General features: G+C 51.6%; 1 protein-coding gene across 1 annotated transcript in view; it reads right to left on the bottom strand.

Annotated features, from left to right (window-relative positions):
- DNMBP (dynamin binding protein) overlaps positions 1 to 22,293 on the bottom strand; it is a 34,083-nt gene extending 11,790 nt beyond the window's left edge. The window contains exons 1-4 of the mRNA XM_084265753.1: positions 22,236 to 22,293; positions 13,668 to 13,846; positions 11,253 to 11,375; positions 8,784 to 10,703 (exon numbers count right to left, since the gene is read on the bottom strand). Coding sequence (XP_084121879.1) covers positions 8,784 to 10,703; positions 11,253 to 11,375; positions 13,668 to 13,812 — 2,188 coding nt within the window. The 5' untranslated portion in view covers positions 13,813 to 13,846; positions 22,236 to 22,293. The remainder of the gene's footprint in view (positions 1 to 8,783; positions 10,704 to 11,252; positions 11,376 to 13,667; positions 13,847 to 22,235) is intronic.

Genomic DNA, 22,293 nt, shown 5'->3' with positions numbered 1-22,293 from the left:
ACATTCTTGTCTAATTGCAGCTTTCCCTAAATGAGGCTTATTAAGTATTTAACTAAACCCACCCTCTTTCACAGCTGTGGGTTTTGGTCATCTAATAAACGCTTTTTAAACAGATCTCCATTTTACTTCACAGACACTCTATTTAAATGTTACCTTTCAATCTGACTCATCATGCCCACCAACTCTGGAGGCACTAAGAAGCACACCACAGCTGGAACAGGCTCCAGTAGCCTGCAGGAATGTAACTGGCATTTCTAATGATGCCACCAAATTCCAATCCAGTGACAGATTTGTGTCTACCCATGGCACGGATGCCAAACAGGCATTCAGAAATACATTTCTAAAACTAATGTTCTCAATCAGTTTTCAGAGACCTGAATTTTGTTTTCTCCTAAATTGCATGAGCTCTGCAACCTGCCTCTCAAACCTTAAACCTTCAACAGCACCGTTTGCTCTGTCCCCTTTGGCAACTTAGTGACAAGTCCCTGGCTGACTGAACTGGTTTGATAATCTCCACCAGCCTCCCAGGAGCACCTGGCTTTTCAGCTTTGCTAGTTCACTTGCTGACACACGGGAGATTCAACCCCGACTCGTAACCCGGCCCCTGGGAGTGAGGGGTCAGGATGGAGCACAACTCCCAGCGCTGCCCTTCCCCTGGAGGCTGGGATTAGTACTGCGATCACATGGCTCATCCTGCCTGTCTCAGAAACGCCACCGACTTTCTTCCAGTTAACAAAACCTTCTGGTTCTTACTACCCAAACTCCCAGGGGGTGTAAACACACAGCTAGAGGTTTTCTCCCTGCCCCACTGTGGAAGCAGAGTTGACCCACAATGACAAGATCCAACAGGATGTGTGCCCATCAGGCACAGGCTGGGGGGCTCACCCAAAGGGCTGCGTTCCTCCCCCTCAGTATCTCACCTGCCAGCATCCCCCATGGCACTCCACAGCCTCACAGGGTGCCCAGGCCACTAACACAGTCTGAAGAGGGACCTGGTGCCCATCAGCACTGAAGACAACCCCTTGCTCAGTCAGCAGGAATCTCTGATGGGAGCTGCACCCACTGGCCAGGCAGCCCAGCCCCAGGCTCACAGCTCAGCAGTCAGGCAGTGACTCAGGACAAAACAGACCAGCTGCAAATATTTGAAGTATGTGGACGCCAGGAGAGGAGGAGCCACTGCTGAGAAAAGAGGGGATGAAACTAGGGCAGGGATAATTAATCTGAGTGAAAGGCTAAACTCCCTGCCAGAAGCAGGATCTGGCCAGGGTGAAAACTCATGCTCTGGACATTGGTAATAAGCCTGTAACAGAATACATCCACTGCTCCAAAAGCAACTGACTGGAGGTATTCAGCAGCTCACTGCCCACAGGCAGGAGCAGGGGGTGCAGCAGAGGTGCCATGGCAAAAGAGGAAGGACTACAGCCTTCAGATGTGAATTCAGCCTTAGCAGAGTCCTGAAACCATGGAATAGGAGTTAAATCCAGACAAACCATAAACATGAGCTGAACGGGAACAGACTGAGGACACATCTTTAAGATGACATCAGTGGCCCTAGAGAAGTCTCATGCAGAGCCTGCTTGGCAGGGACATCTCTATGCCAGGCAAGATTACAACCATCATCCCAACACAGCCCCACCACATTTGCTGTGAACAAGACATTGTCCCAACCTGTGACACTGAAAAAAGGTGAAGTAGTATGATGGTCTGCAAAGAGCTAACCTTCCAAAGCTGAGGCACAGCCTCACAGAAGTCATGGGAACACACAAGAAAAAACCCAACCCCAAAACAAAGTGATGGAAAACCAGCAAAACCACTTATGGAAAAAAGAATGAAAAGTGGAAGTTTTTTCAAAGGATGTTTTAAACAGATAATCCAAACAACAGTTATGTGAGCAAGAAAGAGAACAATATTGATGAAAAACCTATCCCTGGTCTGTGCTTCAAGAAAGGCAGCAAATACAAATTGGTGAATGAATACAGTAAACCAGGTATTTGACCACAGATGCAGCAGGAACTCTGAAGAACAGATCCCTGAGAAAAGTAACAAGAAAAATCCACAGATGATAGAATTAAAAATTTGTTTTTCATTTTTCAAATGAAAGGAATAAATGCTGCTTTGTAATAGACTCTTATTGCCATTCAGGACAAAAGAAACCCTTTCAATGACACAATCCCACAAGTCAGCAGAGACAGTAAAATTCTAGACAAGTTTGGTGAAAAGGCAGAATTATACAATAAATATTATGTTTCTTTCCATATAAAAGGCAGAAATAAGACCTTGCTAACCTCAAAACCCACTGCCAGTGGAGAATATCCAGAAAAGAGGGCATTCCAATCAGACTCTCCACAGACTGTATTTAGAGTTGATCCTACATAATATTTTAAATGCAAATGGAAAATCACTGCTGTGATGTAGAGAACTGAACATCAATTCAACACTGAGTGACCCAAGTATTCTGAATAAGATGGAATTATCAAATCAAGCAGGTTAAATGCAGACAAATGCAGTAATGCATTAATGAGGACAAGAAATGCAGCCACATGCAGGAGTGTATTCTGGGAATAATGCTTTTTCTTGGGCCAGCCAAAACTCAGGAGTTCCCCAAGCACTGCAGAGGCCAACTGGGGTCCTCAGACAAGGGCATAGGAGTCCAGCAAGTTACATGTCTGTGCAGCAAGAGCTGACACCCACACAGAATGCCTCACGAAGCCCTGAAGTCTGCTATTTTAAGAGTTTGAACTGAAAAATGAGTGAGGAGCAGGAAAAACAAACACTAAAAAGTCTTCCTGTGAGTCTTTGCCTGGAGTATTTTAAGACTGTATTCACTACAGACAACTGAAGACTGAAAAATTACTTCATTACAGTACCTGCTTGGGAAGAAAAGATCATCAGCTAAAAAGCTCTATTTTTGTAGAAAAAGGTTGGGGTTCAGAACTGAAATACAACACATTAGCATGCAAAACATGTAAGACTGATGGTGACCAAGCAGCAAAGCTGTGACAGGAGAGTTCTGTTGATATGGCAGGCAGACACATCTGAATCTCACCCCAGAAGTGATGCTTTAAACAAGCAGCCATCACCGGGCTGCCCTGCAGAGAAATCTGTAAAAAGTGTAATAACCCCACCTATGATCAGGCCACGTCATCTCTAACAGGGCCACAGGATGGACAGTGTTAGAAAATGCCTGGAGTCTTCCTCCTCCCCTTCCTGCTGTGATGGAAGGCATCCCACCCACACCTCCTGCAGCTGCTTCCCTGCCCCTGCCTGCCACAGCAGGGAAAAAGCCCCCCCCCCAGGTCAAGTGCAGGCATACACAGCATCTTGTTTAACATCTGAAGCAGCAGTGGCTCTTGCCCAGCAAAACCTTCTTCCCTCTCAGCTCTTGCAAAAGCCCAGCACTGCTCCTGCCTCCTACTCTGCTCCTGGCTTCTAGCTTCACTGCTGCCCTTTGGACATCCTGGCACTGCAATGCCTCTCCCTTCCCTCACCCTGGGGACACAACAGAGCAAAGTCCCACCCTACCAGGGCAGCTGAGAGTGCAGAAATGCAGCCAGTGGAGCCTGCTTAATCAAATACCTCCAGAGCACAGATTTTATGCTGTTTAAGCTGACAAGCAGCCATAGCCTCCAGCTCTGCCACCTCTTTGGCTGCTTCACTACAGTGCTGTTTTCATCCGGTGTTTCACTTGCCCTTCACAGAGTTCACACACACATACCCAAGACAGACATGGGCACAAAGGGCACAGAAACAAACAGGTTTTCAGGCACAGAGCTGCCCAACAGGGAGGCCAGTCCACTGAGAAGCACTCTTTCACTCCCTCTGCCCAGAGCCTTCCCCAACACACACTAAAATCCTTGCAAGCCAAGCCCCACAATGCTGCAGCCAACTTTGTCTTTGCATCAATGTCAATGTGACGATTCTGCCCATGCCAGGACGGCCTGAGCCCTCTAGATTTGGTATCCCTCCAGCTCCAGGGTGCCAGTGATGGGGCTGGAGACCCTGGCATAGCTCAGGCACCCAGGGCACAGCTACAGTAGCATGGGCGAGGGACCACTGCAGTACCGAGGGCCTGGTGATACAGGAGGTGCCATTCTCATCTGCAACAGCCCCACAACGCTAGCTGCCCTGGTGTCCTGCCCATGTGTAATCATTCAACAACAACTACTCACTCTCTGTGTCCATCCAAGTGCTACAACAACTTCCTGTACTTCCTGCTTCATGCCGCCTGTGCACAGCGGCCATACTCTCCCTCCATGGGGTCAGGAATTGGTTCGCACACAGAATCTGTTCACAGTGGGCTGTAAAACAGGCAGTGGGAATAAGCCCAGCACCTCACCTTTTCCCCCATGGAGAGCCCTCTCAGGCCCTCCAGAACAGACAAATCAGGCACAGAGGTTTTTGGATGTACCCAGAACACATGGGGCACAAAAAGAGAAGTGACCAGAAGGACAGCAGTGAGCTGTGGGTCTGTGCTGCTGGGCTTCCCTCCCACCTGGGCCTCTGTGAAACGGGGTAAGAATCCTTGCAGGACAAGTGGAACGTGTTGGTGACTGTACAGATGCTCATTTCAGCAAGCTCCAGTGTTTCCCATAGGAGCTCACCTGTGCCGGCCACTCGCCTGTGCCAGAGTCCCAGTGCTGCCCTGGTGCTAGGATAGGGTGAAGATGTCCATAAAGCAAAAGCAAGCAGAGGGCTGCAATATTGGCAGTTGGTTTCACAGGCACACCCAGGGCAACTGCCCTGCATTTCCCCACGTACCTCGCTTCTTCCTGGTCTGCACAAACTCCGAGCGCCGCAGAGTGCTGGGAGCCGTCCGCCTGTAAAAGCTGTTCCGCTGCAGCACAGAGTCCACCCTGGTTTTGTCCTCAGACTCCTGCTCCCAGAGCTGGCTCCAGTCTGGCCGGCCTGTGCGTATCCTCGAGCGCTCTGCTTCGCCGTTGCTCCTGGCTGGTATCCTGGGTCCGGGGGCTGCTTCTTCCAGCTCCCAGTGGTCACTATAGTCCATGTTCTGCATCTTGGGCTGTGTGTAGCACGTGTCTGACCCCAGACTCGTGCTACTAGCTCCCGAGGACCAGACTGCAAATGCAGGTGCTTCACAACCTCTGTCTAGACAGCTGTGGTCCATGACATGCCCTTTGGGCTGGCAGTGCTGCTCAGTATCTTCTTGGTCTACTTGGTCCCTGACACCTATATACTGACTTTCCTGCTCTCTATAAGCTCCAGAACCACCATCCTCTCTATAACACTTTTCACATTCCCTATATACTTGATTTCCCTCATCCTCTTTACATTGCCTTCTCCTCTCCCTGCACTCCCCAGAGTCCCTCTCGGGCCTATATGATCTCTCCTTTTCCCCACGTCTTTCATGCTCACTGTAATCCCTGGGAACTCTGTCCTGATACTTCCTTTCTTTCTCCCTATAGTCCCCAGGGCCTCCTCTATCCTCTCCATACTGCTTTCTGCCCTCCCTGTACTGCCCAGGTACTCTGTCCTCTCCGTACCGCCCTTCTCTTATCTCAGAACTGCAGTCCCTGTATTGAACACCCTCCCTCTCACACGCCCTATAGTTCCTACCCTCTGTATCCTGCCTTTTGCCTTCCCAAGCTCTGTCTGCTCTCCTGCGGCCTGTGTACTCCATACTTTCCTTCCAAAAACTTTCACAGTCTCCATTCATGCTCCATCGGTCCACGGAGATGCCTTCCCCTCTCCTGTAACCGTCCCAGCCACTCTCTGTGTCCCGGCAGCCCGGGTACTGCCTCCTCGTCCGGGGTCTGTCGCTGCAGCCAGCCTCGCTGCGCAGTGCCGCCACCCCAGCCACGTCCTCTCTCCGCACAGCACAACAGTCTTCATATTCCCAGCCAAGGAGTCGCGGTTCCTGCCTTGGATCCTCCACTCCGTGTTTTGTCCTGGGGTAAGTGCACATAACCCTGCTGGAACACACTGCAGGTATTCCCTTTGCTACCTGCTCTTCGAGCCCAAGCCCAGGCTGATGCCACTTCTCCACTCTGCTCCAGCGCTCCGTCCCAAGTGAAAGGCAGGTGCCGCTTCCTGAAACCAGCCAGCAAGGGTTGGAAGCAGCACGGGCCCAATCACTGCTGTCCCGGCCTTCTCCACCTGCTGCCCAAAGTAATCAGTAACCAGCCCCAGGAGGGAGGCTGCCCTCACTGCCCAAACCGGCTCCACGGCTTTGCCAAAGCCTCCACGCAAGCAGCTCAGAGGCAGGGAAAAGGGAGGCACTGGGGCGTGCAGAGGCCCAGCCCAAAGACCAAGACGTCCTCAGGGAAGAGAAACAGACTCTCTGTGAGACTGCACAGGCAGCCACAAACCAGAGATGGGATACCAGATTCCTTCCACTGCCTTCACGTTCCCACCAGCATGGAGGTTAGGTGATGAGGTCAAGCAAAGGCTGGGCTCTGCTCCACACTTCATGGAGGAAAACCAAGACCTTCAGGTTGCCCCTGGTTCAAATCTGATGCTGAGCCCACCCTTTTCACAGCTGTCACCCAGAGGTCCTGGGATGAGCAAGAGATGAGTAGCTCCCTCTGTGACAGAGCATCACGGAGCAATGCCTACACAGTGCCACGCAGCCACAGCTGCCTGGGTCCCAGCTGCCTGGGTCCCAGCTCCAAGGAAAAGGTCTGGTCCCCCTGCTGACAGGAACACACTTGAAGGGACTGTGGGTTATGGTGCCAGAAGACTACAGAATCATGCATGCCAGTCACTCCTCTTGGGGCAGGGCGCAACATATTCTCAGATTTCCATGCCAAATGCAAAAGCTCCTCTAGGAAACCAAAAGATGACCACAATATGCCCTTGACAGAAACTAGGAGAGTCCATGGATGTCATCCACATCTCAGGCTCTTGCAACACTTGTTAGGTATGCACAGCCAATGCTCCCAGCTGGCACAAGATAAAAATAAAACTAATGAACCCTCCTACTCCAACTGCAGGAGGAATAGCACTAATCCTGCCCAAGTCTGATGACCAGTGTGCACACAAGACACACTAAAACAGCAATCTGCATCTTTTACTCATGCATTTCAGCAAATTGCATACTTTCTGCTCTTCCTCTGGCTCCCTGAGAGACACATGGGGCTGGGTTCCCCCAAGACTATGCCAGCTCTACCTCGCCGGTCGATGCTTAGGGACAGCTTTTCTCCCTCCAGCAAGCCTCCAGGTTCCTGTAATGGCAGCAAGGCAGAGGCCATGCCTGAGGCATTGTACAAGCATGTTTTGCTGAGCACGTTACTGATCTGGTCCCATACACTAAAGCTCGGCTAGCAAACCTTAGACACGTTCTCTGGCCACACTCAGATGTGGCAGGAGGAATGCAACAGAGCTTGGATAAGGCACATCTTTATCATGGGACCAGAGAGGCTATATATAAAAATCCCCAGGGGCCTTGAAATGGTGAAAAATCCCTCAGGACTACTAAGAGGATAACTTGACAGGATGCCTCAGGATAGTTCCTGCCTGAAACTTACAGTTCCAATAATCATCACGGCACAGGTTTCAGCAGGATCTGCCCTCTGTCAGGAGGCACTGGGACAGCAAGATTCATCCCACAGCAAGATTTCCCTTGAGATCCAGCCTAGATTTTTCTCTTATCTAGTTCCAAATCCTCCAAGCATCATCTCTCACACCACTCATTTAGAGGCTGTTTGTCACCCTGTTTCCCTGGTGCACCCGTCTCATCCTTCATTCCCATGTGCTCTGCATCAGACATGATCCTGCAGCAAAGCGCCTGGGCTCCCCAGTGCTGATTAAGCAGTGGGAGGATGGAGGCAATGAAGTCAGAGTGAGTAATCCCCAGGCAGGAGCTGGCATTTCACTCCACCTCCTGTGTGCAGTGCCCACATTTCCCGCACATCGTGGGTTTCAGGAATGGAACTGCACCGTCAGAGCTCCTGGGAGCAGCTGGGGAAGGGACTGTGGGAGACGTATGTGGTCCTGTCTTTCCACTCTGTCTACTGTAATATCAAGTATAACGTAATTAACAGTACTGATCTTTATATGGCATCTTTGGGTTTCTGAGCCCAAATGTGCTGGTATAAACAGGGCAAATTTCTCCAAGTAATTTTTCAGGGCTGCAAGGACAAAAGTCATCTTTATGGCTACAGACAAGCTGCAATTTAAAGCTCTTTATTGCTGTTACCAACAGCGTAGTGTCATTTTCCTGTTCTGAAATTCTGGACTCCATGGATGGCAGAAGCACAGGGGCAGCCTTTACTTTTGCACACCCCTCCCCACCACCAGAAGGCCAGGTTCAGCACCCTTTTGTGCATCCCCTCTGATTTGAGCGACAAGTCTCTAAAGATCTGTATCACCACCAGAACAGAAACCACACACTGAGGGCAGTCAGGCCACACACATCAACTTAAATCTCACCAACAAAGCTGTTCGGAAGCTGCTGCTCTCTCCCCTACAGCTCGGAGGGGGAGAGGCAGTGAGATGGAAACTGCAGCGGCTGTGGTTTTACCTGAGAACAAGGGTACACTGCAACTGGATCAAATGAGGCCTCTGAGGTATGGTGGTGTTGGAAGAGGAGATGGGAGTGTGGTAAGGAAAGGGAGATGTGAAAGGCCAGGGCTGAGGGGTGTCCAGAGAATGACACTGGTTCTCTGAGGCAAAATCATGGTGATTTGTACTGCAATGACGCTTACAAAATAGCTAAAATCAGGAATTAAAGAATGAGATGAGAGAGTGGCTCCAACTGCGCCTATATGCAGCAGGGGCCAGTTGTGTCCCTGAAGCATCCCCTTCCCATGCTGCTGCACACTCACCTCTCAGCTCCTGCAGCTCCATGCTGAGGCTCTCGATGTTGGAGTCACAGAAATCAAGGTTTTCCAGGGCCTCCGCCCTCACCTGCTCATCCTGTTGCTCCTCCAGCATCACGCTTAGCTCAGCGCGGGTCTTGCCATAAGCCTCCAAGTCTCGCTCCACCTCTCCGATCCTTGTCAGCAGAATGGAGCGGGGAGAAGCTGATCCTGACGGTGCCAAGTCCTCACGCCCCTCCTCTGCCCGCTGCTCCTGGATGCTGGGCTGGAGCTGCGGAGGGCCCAGGCTTTTCCGCTGGTTGCTTGATGGAGGTCGCGGTGCAGGCCGGGAGGGCTTCACTGAGAAGGACAGAGACCTGCCTTTGGGCACCTGGCCGCCCGCTGTGAGCACAGGGGTTGTCGCAAGGCTGCTGGGCCGAGGAGGGGGGGGCCTCAGGGCCTTCCTCCTCTCTGGCTGTCTAGCGCAGGGGGCACTCTGAGGAGACCCACGGACAATGTCCTTCTCAGAGCTGTAGTCCAGGATAGAGAAGTGTCGGGAGACCTTGTCCTGCTCGGTGCTGGGACTTGACAAACTCTTCTCAAACTGCGCCAGCTGCTCTGTCAGTTTGGAGTCAAGGTCAGTGCAGCCATCCCACTGTGCTGCAAGTGGGCAGCACTCCCCCCAGCCCCCACCCCATGTGTCTAGGCCCACCTGGGCACCTCCCAAGCTGGAGGAACAAGGCTTGGACTTCTCCTGTTGACTATCCATACAACTGTCCAGGTCCTGGGTACTACTCTGGCTTTCCTGGGGCTCAGATGCTGGCCAGCTGTTAGGAGAAGAAATGACCTGGATCCTGTGAGGATCTGGGGAGGAACAGGGTGCCTGCAGGGGCACAGTGGGACTGCCTCCATCATGCTCAGGCAGGGTGTGAGTTTCTGAGTTTCCTCTGGAAGCTGAATCGGTCCCTCCTGGCTCCAACTCTCCTGCTTGGCCAGGCCTGTGGCCCAGCTGTGGAGGCAGCTGAGCAGAGGGGAGACCGTTGACTGTCTTCGTGCGGTCAAAGGGAAGGAAGTCTGCTGTGCCTTTGGGATGTGGCCCTTGATGTCCTGTGCTGGGAAAGGACTGATGCTGTCTCAAGTCAGTGCCAGAATGACCCTCTGACCTCCCGGTGTGAGACAAAATGGTGTCAGGCTCAGGGTGTGCAGTTGAGTCATTCTCCTTTTCCCTGTCATCTTTCCCTGTCAAAGGAAGAGCTTCAGAGCTGGTGCTTTCCAGGTCTTGATGGATGCCTCCCCCATGGGGATCCCCAGCATCCACCATTTCCCTGCAAGGTTCAGAGGCTTCCAGCCTCACAAATCTGTGTGGAAAGATGCCACGTTTCCCTCTGAGCTCTCCTTCCAGCCAGCCATCCTCCAGAACGCCTATGATCCGAATCCTGTCACCCACATCAAAATCCAGTTCCTTGGACTCCAGGGCTTGGAACTGATAAAGGGCAACGCCATAGGTGCTCCCTGGTTCCTCTTCCTCCTTGGGTGGCATCTCCATTGTCCCATTGGTGTCACAAGTCCCCGTGGGCTCTGGATCCTCTGAGATTCCTGATGCTCGCAGAGGAGTAAGCAGTTCCACAAAACCCTCTGGGAAGATGCCCCTGTGGCCTCTGAGCTCTCCCTCGAACCATCCAGGCTCTGGGACGCCAACAATGTTGATCAGGTCCCCTTCCCTGAAGTCCAGTTCCTCCTCCAGCTGAGCAGACAGGTCCATCAGGGCCCGTGCTTGGCCCAATGAGTAAGCAGGCATTTCCAGAGCACTCTGGGACAGCTGACAGCTCCGAACTGAAAGGCACAGCTCCCGCACACATGATGAAGGGAAAAAGCCCTTGGAGCCCCAACTGCTTCGGCCCTGGAGCCAGCTGGAGGCAAGGGACCCCCCCAGGATCACCAGATCTCCTGCAGGGAATGAGACACACCAGTTAAAAACTGCCCTCATTGCTTCTGGGCTCTTAATCCTGCCTCTTCATGCTCTTTCTGGCTGTGAGTAAGGTTTGGCACTCTGCACAGGGGATGCACAGGAGCACAGAATGGAAGTAAGGTACCAAGTACTGACAGCCTCTTGCATGCAAGTATCTAAGATATGCAGTTTTGGCTCCAGTCTAGCTGCTAAGCCATGAAAGTGCACCAAAGCTTTGATTTCTCCCCCAAATGCAAGTCTAAGATTTGGGAATCAGAAGACAGTTGAAAGGCAGCTATAAGTCACCTGTGATCACACAAGTCCAATATCTGGAGTTTGAAGAGTAATGACAGATCATGAGAAACTGACACTAAGGTGGCAGAAGCACAAAGGTCAATGGTTGATTTGACATGACCCATGTCATGAGGTATTAAGAAATTCCTTGTCTCTCCTGCTACTCCAGGCAGGATGCTGTGATTATGTTCATGCTTCTGGAAGGACAGGTGTGGGCTATGAGATGCAAAGCAAAGGAAGAGAATGGAGTTTACCTCTCTGCAGTGACAAGCTCCCCGGCTCTTGAGATGTGAAGTCACTGGTACAAACAAACAGCTTTTCTCCTTGCTTCAAAGGGGGAATATCCACAGGTTCCACAAAGCTGCTAGGAAACTGGCCTAAAATGAGTAGCAGTTGTCAGTAATGAGTCTTTCCTGTAGCCCACCCACCACCACTCCCCTCCACCTCCTTCCAGATTTTGGGTTCTATCCATCTCTTGCTAAAGGAAAATAAACAGGGTGCTTCAATACCATGGTAGAAGAGGAATGAATTCGGGGGGACAGAAAACTCATGAGGTTTCAAATGCTTAAAAGCAAACAGAAAAAAAAAAACTTTGTGCCCTAGGCTTACTGCAGGCAACCAACAGGCTGTGTTCATTACTGGGACTGTGCAACCAGCATGGAGTTTCTGGGAACAGACATGCTAAGTTTTCTCTGCTTTCATTGCTCCCTTCCCAATTCAGAGCTGTGATGAGGACAGAGAGATCCAGTAGCACTGGACCATGAGACCAGTGCCTCGTGACTGGGCACATCCACCTGGTGCTCCTCACCCTGTCAGCCTCAGCACGTAAGTCAGGCCACTACACTTGGGATAGCCACATCTGTGAGCCACAGGCTCCACCACAGCTTCAGCACCGCCACTTTATCACGTCTGTGCACCTATTGCATCACAGCAGCCACTGCTGGATGCCCAGCTATTCTCAACAGACCACAGCCAGATGGGGCAGTGCAAGGTACCACTCAGCTACTAATTTCAGTCTGGGGAGCACAGGACATGGCAAAGGCCCCAGAAAACATCACTTCTATCTTTATAATTTCTGGCAAGGAGGTATGATGGAGTATGAGCTAGTAGTGCTTCCAGCATTCACTCCTGATGACCCAATACGGCATCCATGTTCTCCAATACAACCTGGAGACACCATGTCCCAGACACACAGAACTTTGCACTGGTTTTAGGCAGTTTGGCATTTGTTGTCATTAACCTCAGGTGCAAGCAGCAGCCCACAGGCTGTTGGCCTCAGTGGTTTCCTTCACAGTTTTAACCAATCTACCTCTTTTTCCATGTCTTAGCTTCCTGCTCTGTACATGGAAACAACCTAATGCTGTTAGAAAGGAAGTCATGGAGCTACATTAATTATTCCCCACAGAGTATTATTATTGGTAGGTTGCAGCACCCCCACAGCTTCTAGTCAAAAGCACTTTTTTTAATCCCCTACAAACTTTAGCTTGGAAAACTGGGCAGAAAACTAGAACATCTGTTCCAAGGGAAAGCAGGAATGCAAGTGGGTTTTGAGTTAAAGGCCATTAAAAACCATTTGGTGTGACTTCAGCATGTTTCCTTATCTTTGAGCTAAGACACACATCTGTTTATTATTCATTAACAGCTTCATCTTCTTGAGAACAAGCACATCAGTTATGCTGGGAGACAAAACTGTGGTGAAGTAGCTGCTGGTGATTTCTGCAGCAGTAATTTGTGCCCAGTGACTTCAGCAGCTGCAGGATCAGGCACATCCTCATTCAATGCCATTTTTCAGCTGCATGGAGCACAGGAGAGAAGTCCTCCTCTCCACCTTTGTTCCTGTCCTTTTGTTTTAGCAAGAAGATGGCTTGTGGCTGTCTGCAGAGCCCAGACTGCTGCTGCAATAGCAGCCCTGTCTCCAAGGCCAGGGAGACTCCAGTCCCACCCCCATGCTGAAGACAAGAGTCAGTCTTACGCTTTGAAGTGGCCTGGTTTTCATCTCCCTGAGAGCTCACACATCCTCTCAACATCAGGATTAAGATGAGAAAGAGCTGCCTAAAAACGATGATGAGACCCACTAATAGCATTTTGCTGCTTCAGAAGTTTTTCCACACCCCTCCAAAAGTTTAAGAGCCTCGCACGCTACTTCAGGAACCCAGATACTGATGGCAGCTTGTGCAGGAAAATGGAGAGGAGGAAATGGGGCTGAGTCAGAGCGCTCTGAGGGACACATGGACTCTGTCACTGCGTCTCCCACTGACTTGAGCTGACGAGGTCACTTGGATGGGGATGCATTTCCACTCTCAGTGCATCTGTTTCCTCTCTCCTATTACACTGCCACAGCGGGTCAGCGCATAAACTAGCCAGGAAATGGGCTGTCCCACCACAGAGGATGAGGCACCTAGTATTGTGAAGCTCTCATCTCCTTGAGAACTGACACTCCACTCTTCTGTCTCAGAAAACAACAGATGAGCTATGTGAATAGTTGACGCAAAGCTGGCAGGAGACCAGAGGCAGGGAACCTGCGCCCTCAGTCCCAACCAAAGCCCACTGAAAGATTTAGTGAAACAAATCTGGTCCTACATAGCACTGGCCAAGGGAAGGTATGCTCATGGGGTGGGTATTTAGCGAGCATGTCTATAGATCCAGGTGCAGGCACTTCCAGCTCTTACCTGTGACACCTTCCTTTTTCCCGAGGAGCCAGAACTCATCCACCACAGCCAGCACCTCGATGACATCTCCCACAAAGAGAGGCAGCTCTTCAGAGACGCTGGGACAGAAATCAAAGACTGCTCGTACCACGGAGCCAGCCTCCATTGTGCAGGGCCTGAAGGTGGATCAGTACCTAAGACTGAGACACAGTGATAAGTCCATTAGCAGCCAGAAGCACCTGAAATTATCACATATACGCTCAGAAAATAGAACCTTCCCAGAGCATGAGAGGCAGGAACAGTGTGAGGAGGGTCCTGCCCTGAGCTCCCTGAAACCCCTCACCATGTGAAGCACATCAAAGGAGTCAGGGTTCTCCAGGTCTCCCCCGTGGCCTTGCCTTGCTTTGCCTAGCCTGTCTGGCTCTGTGGGACATGTGTTTGTGCCGCAACGGGGGGAGAGGCAGCAAGAAAATTGGAAGTGAATTCCCGTCAGGAAGGAAGCGAGAGGAGGGGAGGAAGCTCGGTGCTTCCCTGACATGCAGGGCAGGGCCCTGAGCCTGCCAGGGCCAGGCAGGCAGACAGCACCACTCACGCAGTCCCCTTACTCGCATTCCAGCAGGACCAGGCACAGGCACCCTCCTTCCCACGCCACTGCTCCAGGCCACAGGAACCGCATGCTGCAGTGGCGTCACACTTCTGCCCAGTGAGAGAAGAGGCACAAAGTTCTTCCAGGCAAGCTCACCCCACCCCACTGTGAACTCTTCCCTCCTCTGTCTGGGCTGACCCAGCCTAAGCATCCTCAGACCTGTCTGGAAACGCCCTTTCTGCCCCTGTAGATACCAGGCTCAGCCATCCCGAGAGACCTTGCCACAGCTCTTGACAGAAGCCAGGCTGAGATGAAGATGCAGACCCTGTCCAAGGCTCTGGAAGCCAAGGCTAATTTCCCTTTGCAAAGGACCCAAAGGCAGGCAGACATTCTTGTCAAGGGCTATAGCCTACACCCACCACCCAGTCCTATAGCATCAGCTGCTTCTTCCCCTCTTCCCAGATCACTTAGAAGGCGAACTGAAAGGTGCATCTATCCAAGGCAACCAGGAACCCTAAGATCATTCCTCAACATCTGCATCTCAGAGCAGGGAGTGCTTCCCTTAACTTTCCTCTCCCACTGCAATTACGGGCAGAGCATGGCACTGCTGACACCACTCCGAGGTGCTTTCAGAGCCGTGGCTTCCACAATGCTGGGACATCAGCATCCTCCTGGCCAGCTGTCCTGACACAAGCTGCTTTCCTCCCACATCACAAGGACAGACCCCACTTGGTCCAGTCAGACACAACTTCCCTGCAATGGGACACAACCTCCTCCCCTCCCCAAAGCCTGCACACTCACTGTCACCCTCCAAGTGCCACCAGCTTGCGATACTGGTCCAGCACTCAGCACAGCTTGTCAAACAGTCCTGCCTGGCTAACAGCAGAAAGAGCATGGTGACGACACACAAAACCACCCACAACGAACACACGGGGTCCTTAGGGCCCTCACTGCCCACCTGAGTCACAGAAAGTCAGGAAGATGGGACGCTAACACAGGGTAGAGACAAACATCCCTGCTGATGAGGTGCAGCCAGCTTCCAGCGTGAGTGCCAGCAGGGGATCCAGCCAGGGAAAGCCTTTCTGCTGACGGGGCTGCTCTGTTTATCCAGTCCGACTCACCTCCTGGGAACAAAGAGGGTTTGTACTCAGCAGGAACAGCTTCCTCAGCACGTCCCTCCCCAGCCCCAGCCATGCCTCTGCTGCAGAAGCATGCTGCATCCTGACCACCCTCACCTCTGCCGTCCTTCCATCACTCCTATTGCTTTCCACTGCCTTCCCTTGAAGCACGTGGGCTCCTTGGGGCACAGGCTGTCCCTTTGTCACAAACGTTGTGCTGGCTGTACAAACAAAGAGCCCAATATCTCGCAGCCGACAGCACTTTGCCACCAAAAAGATGAATGGACTGGAGTGAATCTGGAGCACAAAGAGCTGCAGTTCAGGGCAGCAGGAACCTACTGAGGCAGAAGGAGTAACAGTATTAAAAACATGACCATGTGGAGCTGGGAAAAAGATGGAAGAGCCATCAATTAGCCTGGAAATACTAAACACAAGGAAGGAGCCTTGTGTTGCTCAGGGTGGGGTGGGCAGGACATGTTGCTGCATGCTCGGACAGGAACAAGAGAGCAGCAGTGACAGCCACAGCAGCCCCTTGAACCCAGGGCTGCCCTCCACCCTGCAGACAAGGTGCTGACTCCTGTGGCACAAGGCACCGCTGTGCTCAGGGTCCCTGAAATCCTCGCACTACCCTGAATACACAAACTTACAGTTGCACCAGACAAAAGGAGCTGCCTTTCTTCTGTCAAAGGGGTAATGCAAGAGCAGGCTGAGGAGTGCAAGGGTTCCAGCATGTGTGCTGCACACCCAAACCCTGGCTGTGCTGTAGTCACTGGGGCTGAGGATAGGGCCCTCCCCCTGCCCCAGGCTCAGATCCTGCCCATGAAAACAGCAGGGTCACGACCTGATCTCACCTGCAGCTCCAGGGACTCAGTCTTTAAAATGTAGATTTTCCAATGAGACATAAGATCAAGAAGACCAGGCAGGACTGCAACTGTTCTGCCCCATCTATACTAAATTGTAGATTATAACACAAGCACTAGTATATGCATATGAAAAGCATTCCCTGAGAGCCAGCCAGGTAAGAAAGCATGAAGGAACTTATGAAACTGCCAAAAGAAGAATCTCAACAAGCTCATGGTCCTTTGGCAATACAAAGAAGAGCAGAGTCACTCCATGACTCCATTTGAGCATAGGCAGTATTCCCCAGTATTTGAAAGCAGTGAATCAGTCTTGTGAAGTTTGCTTGCTCCATAACATGAATTGAACACAAAGTATTATGTTTTCCAGGATCCTGACCTTGTCTGACTCCGTGGAGTGCTGCCTGCCAACATTTTCTCCAAACCCCCACCTAGAGAAGGAAGACTCCCAGCATCTTCCAGACTGGAAACTTACAGCGTCCAGCTCTTCAGGCCTAATGTTGGACTGAAGCCTCTCCCAGGTCCACCCTAGATCTAATGAAAACATCCAGCAGCAGCACACACAGACGCTCCAGCAGGAAAAGCAGACTGCAGGGAGAGCAGGGTTCTGCCTGCGATCCCCAGTGAGTCATGGCTCCTGACGGCAGGCCAAACACTATCCCCTCTCACCTCAAGGATGGGGGATCCCTGCCTACCAGGGGGAGGGAAGGCTCCTCCACAACTGAGCAAACATGGGCACTTCACGCAAACACTGGGACTTCACGCTGGGGGAGGTCAGGACTGTGAATTGCAGGACTCCTGCCCCGCCTAGCAGCACACCCACATCCACAGAGAGCCTCACTGTGCAAACATGACGCTGCTGCTGCGCGGCAGAGAACTCGCCCCGCTGAGAACACGCTGTCTCTGTCCCACTGCCTGATCCTGCACAAAATAGGTAGCATGTTCCTGGCTCCCGACTGCAGCCCGCAGGGTGCCAAGCTCTGGGCCTGACACCACAACATTGTGCAGCAAGGCAGAGAGTGGATTCCCAAAGCATTAATCACTGCCCCCAGCCTGCCTGCATGCACGCTCAGCAAGCATTAACATTACCTCCCTGGAAGACTGCCTATCCCCTTTCGCCATTAGCTCTGGAGCACGTCTGGTCCAGTGTGGGCTGATGAAAGGAGGGACCAGAATGAAATGAGGGCTATTAACTCTGTTACAATATTGTTTCGAGACCTTCAGCACAGCCTGTATCAAGCCACAGCAGCCAAGAGAAGGCATTTACACACTGACTCAGGCAACTTTTTGTATCCCTTCTCTCTTTTTGCAGCTGACATCAGGCAGGATAAGGAGTTGCGAACAACGGACTCACCAGCATCAAATTACTGTCTGGCATTTACTCCAAGTGCCATCACTTAGATGAGAGCAGGCCTACTGCAGATGGTGACATAAATGCCCTTTTTGTGTCTTTGATGATAAGTGTTAGCAAACGAGTCACTGATGAATTTCTGCACCTTAGAAACAGGAGTTCTGTCTTCCCTCTTTGTGCTGAAAGAGACCAAAGCAAGGATTCCAAGCACTTAGGAGCTAAGGCGGCAACACAAAGAGATAATTTTAGGCTGATTACAAAAAGCATTAATAGCCCCAGTAAAAGGAGAGACCACAGACAGCTAATCTGGTGCTGTACCTAAACCGCTGATCAGGCCATGAGATAAAAAGCAGTGACCGACGGATGCCACAAATTTAGTAGAAGGAAAACCAAACTTCACAGGCAGTATCACCACTTGTTTCCCTCTAAATAACACTTTTTGGCTCCTTCTCAAGAGGCAGTACTGTCAGAACTGGCTATGGTCAGCACTACCTCACTGTAACCAAGAAACTAACATAACTGTAATCGAGAAACTAACATATTGGCAGACCAGAAAACGGTCTGGGTTTCCACAGGCACACTTGGTTTGCACAAGAAAGGCAAGTGGATTCTTGTGCAGCAGATGTCTCAGTCTGTTTAAAACCTGATGGTCTGCTTGAGCAGTAGACCAGGAAGGAGTCAGATTCCCAGAAATGTACAAAAGCTAAGTTTGTTGCAGAATGAATAAATACATTCATATTAAAAATATTAAACAAACCCTGACAGTTACCTTTTCTTAAAATTGAAAAAATTCACCTATGGCTTTTCATGCCTTCTTCCACTCATTATAGCTTAATGACTGTCCGCTGAATACACAATCCACCCCAGAGACAGAGATGCCCCTTGGTCCAGTCAGTACATTCTCCAGCTCTTGAGTCTGGCTCTGGTAAGAGATTTGTCACAGCTCTTGCTATGCTCCAGGCTGCAAGATTGGTACCTAAACATGCAGTGGGAGGAAAACAAGAGTGCTGCTTGGCTTCCACACGATTGTGTCAAGCTTACTAACTAAATGCTGAGGCATTTTCCCTATTATTTTCCTCCATTCTTCCCTGTGGTCTCAAATCTGGACCCCCTTACCCCACTGCATCTGCACAGTCTGCACAGTCCTCACCCACACTTCAAGGGCAGGACACTGCCTGCACACCAGCATGCCCTGACCACTCATGCCAGCCTTCAGAGTCACCCTGCCACCCACAGTCGCTCCCCCCTGCTCGAAGCAGAACATGCTGCTCTGTAAGCTCCCAGAGGTCCTTCCTCGCCTGCACGTTCCATGGTGGGATAAACAATACCCCGTTGAGCCAGGCTGCCGGGTCCCCGGCTGGAGATAGTGCCAACACAGGAACTGCAGCTCTGGCAGTCTGGGGAGCTGACCCTAGAAACCCCAGAGAACAGACGAGGCAGCAAGCAGGGCAAAAACCCGCTGAATGGTGTGGAGGAGAGCAGCTTTCTCCCACCAGGGAAATGCTGACCACTGCAGCCTCTTGTTAGGACATGATGCTTGTCGCAGCAGATCTCAAAGAGCTCCCCACCCCAAGCTTCACATAGCAGGGAACAGGAGATCTTTTAGGCACTCCATCTCCTATGGGTCTCAGGTGGAAGAAGAATCTTCTTGCTTTGAGAGAAACAGCTTCTTTTGTCTGTAAGCTGACATATATATATATATAAAAATCACTAAAATTAATACATTTAGGTCAGATGGTCATGCCCTCCAGAACCAGGACAGACAATAAGGGCTGATTAAACAGCTGGCCTTCCACCAGACACGTGCAACAGTTTGGGTGTTTGCCCCAAGAACTCTGCCATGTACCACACAAGTCATTCAAACTGCTGCTTCTTCCCTCCAGCGGTGCCCTGGCTGTCACAGCAATTTCACCTGCCACACTGCAGGATGTGCCTGAGGACAGGCAGGTGGCATCTCCATAGGGTAAGCGTAACTTGGGGAAGAAGGAAGAGGAACTCGTGCTGGGTCAGGCAGCAAGCAAAGGAAAGTCATCTGGAAACTAGAGCACAGCATCAATTCTTAATGCAGAGCAGAATGCCTTGCCACAACGTGTGAGCAACTAGACTCTGATGGATATTTAATCGCTGGCACTGGGGACCCAAGCATTCAAAGGCCAGAGCACCAGCTTAGGAGACAAGAACTTCCCAAATTCTCTACAGAGTGGCTGCATGCATCTTACAGGCTGTAAAACCATACAACTTAGAATAAGGAACAGAGAAAATAAGAGGAGCAGCATCACTTCTGCTGTGCAGTACTTAGATGCAAGTAGCATACAATCACAAAATTAGTCATTACACCTTGAGTACATATCTAAAACAGGTTGAACTGGGGCTACAAGCACATTCCTCAACACTGGAATGCTTGACTTCGCACCCTAAACAATATTTTTCAAGACAGATTTTGGACAGTGCTTGGGTTGCTGGACAGGGAGTCCAGAAATCTGGAAATCACTCAAATTTGACTTGGAAGCTCTGTTCTTTCCCACCTTCACTCCTGTTCTGCACTGCTCCTTATCTCCAAAGAACCTAAATCCCCAGCAGGGACTCTGCTGACACCTTGCATCACATGGGCTTCTTGCTTTCAGAGCCCCTAAGTGCTCCTCCTGAGAAGGAAGCAATAGATATTATTTCCTAACAGAAAAGTTCTAAAAATAGGGAAAAGTAAAAGCTGTGTCACTCAGAAGTGGGGTTGAGCAATCCTTAGAACATAATTAGAAAAATATTTTTGCTGGAGGTTGAGGGGAAATTATCAGTTAAGGTAGTGAAATGCTAAGGTAAGCACGACTCAGGCTGTTCCACCTAAGCTCAACATCACCACTGTCACAAAGTCCATCTGAACAGTCATCCTTTACAGGGACACCTCAGCTTCATGCTGAACCCTAAGACATCACACAGCCACACTTCCCACATTGCAGGGCTCTGAAGGTCACTCCTTTCCTTTCCCCTACTGCTCAGTTCTTCCAGTCCCATTGCTAAGTTAACTTTTCTCTAAAATCAGTACATGTTTGTACTAGTTTTTAATGTCACTGCTAATCCTAAGCAGAGCAGCTGGAGAGAAAACTGAAACCTTTGGCCTTGGCAGAGCAGAGGGTCTCAAGAGCAGAGGCCAGCTCAGAGATGTGGACATTACTGGCACTACGAAGGGCCTCACAAACAAGCAAGACACATTTAGACACAATGCCCAGCACAACTTGCAGCCAGAGGAGTGAGTCAAGATGAGGGGGATGATGGTGACGTCTTGTAGCACGGTAGAGGCTGTATTTGGCAAAGCATCTGCAAAACTGCAAATTCTGTATCTACAAACTTTCAGGCCTTTTGCTGAGGAAAAGACAGTGTCTTAGTGGAAGCAGAGGAGAGAATGGCAGAGCCAAGGGGAGAGAGAACCTTTTCTGAAGAAACTGAAAGTCACGTAAACACGACAAACCTCAAAACAAACACTTATGACACAACTAGAAGGTACTATGGCAAAGGGAATGAGATGTGAAAGGACGGAGGCAGGGGGTATACTTCAAACTCCAGGAATGGCAGCATGTTTGCACCCAGAGGCCAAATTGTGTCAAGGATGGGATCAGCTGAGGCCCTGCTCAGGGTCAGCAGGAGCCAAGCCTCCATCCCCTGGTGAGGCCACTGGAGGAAGCACCTCCGGGTCATCTCTTCTGAAGTACAAGGCGACAGTATCAGGCTGGCGGCAATGCAGAGGGATTTGCATTTGCCAGAGAGAACAAGAGGGAAGTCTCAGGAGTTTCTCTTCCCACACTGGCGCAAGCAGAGCAGATGCTCTCAGAGGAGTAGCTGGAGAAGGCACAGCGCTGCAGCCTGAAGTTTCCGCTCTGTGTGCGACCACCTGCACCACCCTTCACCACTGCTCCAGGCTCTCAGCACCGGCCCGCTGCAAGCCCTGGATGCCCACATGGTTGCTACAGGGCCAGGTGCTCCCCAGCAACGAACTGTCCAGGCAATGCCAGCTGCCACCGGCGGCATGCCTGCCTGGTGGGTGCCCACCCCGGGTTACCACTGGCTGCACCGACACAGCTTAAAGAGACCGAAATCACAACAGATACAACATGGGAAGTAGACAGATGGCTCCTGCTGTGCCCCACAGCTGCTCCACACTGCCAAGGTTCCTGAAGTGCTCCCAGGCCAGTGTGGGTACCCGCGGGACGGAGCCAGCAGAGCACAGTGATCACCGGGCTGGGCACACAGGGTTGGAGTGCCACACGTTGCTCTAGCTCGGCAGCTGGCACGAAGGAAGTGCACCCGCTCGAGCTAGCAGCACCCCAGCCAGGGGCACTCACCACCTCCGCGCCGGCCAACGCGGTGCAGGGCAGCCCCTCAGCTCAGACCAGCCCCAGGGCACGCAGGAACCCGGCCTCGGCGGGGCTGGGCTGCGAGGGGAAGCGGGTGCCCGTACGGGTTGCGAAGGCAGGAGGCGCCGGGCGGGGCGGGAGGCGGCGGGCTGAGGCGGGGGCCGCGGCAGAGGCGGGGGGCCGGGCCGCACCAGGGGCCCGGCGGAGGCGCAGGCCAGGCGGCTACGGGGCTGCGCAGGGCGGGGGAAGGCGTGCAGGCGGTCGGCGGGGCAGAGGCTAGGCCAGACGGCAGCGGGCAGAGAACGCCCGATTCCCCCCAGCAGGTCCCTACCTTCTCCCGACCCGCTCCGGGCTCCGCGGCCGCTCCGGCCTTGCGGGTCCCGCTCCCG

This window comes from Gallinula chloropus (assembly GCF_964237585.1).
Source record: "Gallinula chloropus genome assembly, chromosome: 5".
NCBI lineage: Eukaryota > Metazoa > Chordata > Aves > Gruiformes > Rallidae > Gallinula > Gallinula chloropus.
Note: the sequence above shows the minus strand (reverse complement) of the source record. Positions and strands in the feature narration are given on the sequence as shown.